Below are 3,066 nucleotides of genomic sequence, written 5' to 3' on the forward strand. Positions count from 1 at the left end.
GGCACCTTGCCTTAACTATTCTTATTACTAATACAATGCTTATATACTATGTAATACTGATATCCCATAATTATAATTATGAACTGTGGGGTGGCTTCCTTAGTGGCCGCCTCAAACCCGCCCCTTACTTCGACGACGATATCGTCGCTTCCCCGGCGGCGTTAGTGGCGACGATTTCTGGATCCATCCGTAAATTCGACTTATTCGTAAACTTATCCATCACTTAGTTGTAAGTACCCTATCCTCACAGTGCGGCTTACATTCTATAAGGCCTGCTCTAACTATTCTTAACTTATTCTACGGCTATTAAGCTAATTCTTCTCCGCGTGCTCCTCTTCCACGTCCATCGGGTCTGGTCCCTCTCTGTCTTCGGTCATATCCATTGAGTAATAAAGAGACAGAGCTGAAGGCTTGCTCCGAGCTTTTTTTACCGTTTTGAAAATCCCGAGAGGTAGATCGGGATGGTCTGCAAACGCAAAATCCAACTCAAAAATAAAGCTCATTTACTATAGGAAGCAACAACAAATCACTCGCAAAACAACAACAGTGCGCATTTGTTTTTTTCGTCGTCCGTCTTGATCAGAAGTTTCTGCGCGATGATGTGGACATAGGAAACTCAGTGCGAAGAAAAGGGACAAATAATGCCACTGTGTTTGTTGCTGGTTTCTCTGTAGTTCTAACAAGGCGGCGCGTAGAAACAACAACAACACTATTTGGGTTCTAATGTTGTTGTTGCATAGCCGAGTCTCGGCGCAAGTAGGTAGAAAAATCGAATGCGAGAATCCTCTCGGTGGGATTCTCTTGCGGACAGTACGAGGCGGTGTACTGGACCTCTATACCCAGGGTAAAAACCCATGGACCTCTACATCCAGAAACGACTTGAAGGTATGACTTCTTGGGCCGTCGTAGCCCTCCTGAGTGGGACCAGTTCCACCCATTTTGAGAAGGCATCATGGAACACCAGTATCGTGTTGCCATGTCTCGACCGTGGAGGGGGTCCGACGAAATCCGCGTAGAGCACTGCCATCGGCTCCGCTACCTGTCTCGTCAGCATGTGACCACCCGTTTGGCGGCGTCGCGGAACATACTCGGCCAGTAGTACCTCTGGGCTATCCTTGACACCGTTTATCTCACGCTTTGATGCCCGCCCGTGGGAGCATCGTGCTATTCTTGCAATACCCTCTGTCGCTGACCACTAGCCACACAAAGCTTGCAAGGAATGTAGTCCTCCTCGTCCGTCCGGTGCCTCAAATTCCTATATAACTGCCCATTTTCTTCTATGTAGACTGGGAACTTGGCTGACTCTTTGGCGACCCACCTGTCTATCCATCTATCACCCTGTCCTTCTAACGTCTGCGTCAGCACTGCGCCGAGGCCATACTCACTCGCGTCGGTCTGCAAGACGAATTTGGCGGAAAAGTCCGGACAAGCCAACAGAGGGGCAGTCGTGAAGCTATCCTTCAATTGACGCAATGCCTCCTCCTGTTTTTCATCCCAAGCCCATTTCCGAACCTTCTTTAAGTGGGGCTTTTCAATTAGTCGGGACCCTAAGGTTACGTATCGCCCCCACTTTCTCTGGGTCGGTACGTATTCCTTCTCCACAAATAACATGCCCCAACTTCTCCCGGAAGAAGCTGCATTTATATCTATTCAGCTCTGATTGGCCGGCCTTTACCGGCGGAATACTTCCCTCAAATTCTCTACATGCTGCTCTTTCGTTGCCCCTATTACGACGATATCGTCTAGGTAGGGGCACGCATGAGGCTGCACCTCCGGCTCTATTACCGTGTGCAGGGCTCGCTGAAATGTCGCACGCGCTGAATGTGAACCAAATGGCATCACCGGCGATTGGAAAAGACCTCTTCCTGGGAATGTGAATGCCCTGCATTCCCTACTATCGGCTGCCATCGGTATCTGCTAATACCTGGGCTTCAAATCTAAGGTAGAAATGAACCGGGCGCAACCGCCCAAGGATGTAAATTATCCGGGGAACAGGATAGGCATCCGGAATTGTAGGCGCACTGAGTTGCCGGTAGTCGATGCACATGCGCCACTCGCCAGTCTTCTTTTTGACTAATAGCCTTTCTTCACTGGGCTTAAGAAATGTCGCCTTTGCATGTTTCACATATTGGTGTACCACCGGATTTCGGTAACATGTCAGTGACAAAAAGCTTCTTTAAATAAACAGCTGATCAAGTTGCTTTAATTTACATAAGCGCGTGCAAAGATTTCCTTCCAAAAGTCAAATAATACGGTCCCGAAGTAGGGGATTTGGCCAACTTTAAATGTTAAAAACTGTGTGATTATTAAAATTTAAAATTTAAATTTAAAGTTACCGCTTGCCTTCGTTGCAATATCAACTGTTTATGGTAATGAACACATTCACATTTTTCACAACATCGAAGGAAATCTCGATAAATCATCGTAAAAAACCAAGAACTACTCGAAATAGTGCTGCGGCAGCAACTCCAACTCGCTGTTGCTTTAAATCATGGGCCTCCCCTACACCCGTGACGGCTAAGCTAGGGGTGAGCATCTGTGGACGTACAATTGTGAGCTCCTTAGGTCGGGCTCCGATTTCTGACGCGGCCGTCCACCCACGTCGAATAGGACGCCCCCGGATGGCGGCTCGAACGTTTTGGCGTTTTGAGACTCCAACTCGGCAAGCCGAGCCCAAATTTCGGATGTATGGCCGCTATCCTGCACGAAAGTGGATAGCCGCTTACGCTTGAACCCATTGAAAATGGGTAAAAAGGGTGAAATGTTTTTGTGCAAATATATGTAAGAAGCAGAAGGAAGCATCTCCGACCCCATAAAGTCTATATATTCCTGATCAGCATCAATAACCGAGTCGATCTAGCCTTGTCCGTCTGTCTGTCAGTCCAAATATGACATGAAGCTTCTTTTATTTTAAACCTATCGCCACCTTTCCTCTACCACCACAAAGCTATAATTGATTTAAATAAACCAATTAATGCTGCCCACTAATAATAGCAACAATTTAAGTGCAATTGTTACTTTGAGAATTCACAAATATTTTATAGTACAAAAGAAAATCAAGATATG

General features: G+C 46.7%; 1 protein-coding gene across 1 annotated transcript; it reads right to left on the minus strand.

The window, feature by feature from the left end:
* Window positions 1-862: 862 nt before the first annotated feature.
* Window positions 863-1,908, minus strand: LOC135435262 (uncharacterized). The gene is made up of 3 exons (XM_064692233.1): window positions 1,676-1,908; window positions 1,180-1,618; window positions 863-1,135 (listed from the first exon to the last, which is right to left on the minus strand). Exons 1-3 carry the CDS (start codon window positions 1,906-1,908, stop codon window positions 863-865), a joined length of 945 nt encoding a protein of 314 aa, XP_064548303.1.
* Window positions 1,909-3,066: the final 1,158 nt, after the last annotated feature.

Source organism: Drosophila montana, unplaced genomic scaffold, assembly GCF_035044405.1.
Source record: "Drosophila montana isolate Dmon_TW-CO22-7 unplaced genomic scaffold, ASM3504440v1 contig_3537_1, whole genome shotgun sequence".
Classification (NCBI taxonomy): domain Eukaryota; kingdom Metazoa; phylum Arthropoda; class Insecta; order Diptera; family Drosophilidae; genus Drosophila; species Drosophila montana.

Excerpts from the sequence above, each read along its gene's own strand:
- LOC135435262 (XM_064692233.1), bottom strand. The coding sequence starts at position 1,908 with ATGGCAGCCGATAGTAGGGAATGCAGGGCATTCACATTCCCAGGAAGA. Across the intron at positions 1,619-1,675 it reads TTGAGGGAAGTATTCCGCCG|TTGGGGCATGTTATTTGTGG; the intron begins GTAAAGGCCGGC and ends TTCCGGGAGAAG. Across the intron at positions 1,136-1,179 it reads CTAGTGGTCAGCGACAGAGG|CGTGAGATAAACGGTGTCAA; the intron begins GTATTGCAAGAA and ends CGGGCATCAAAG.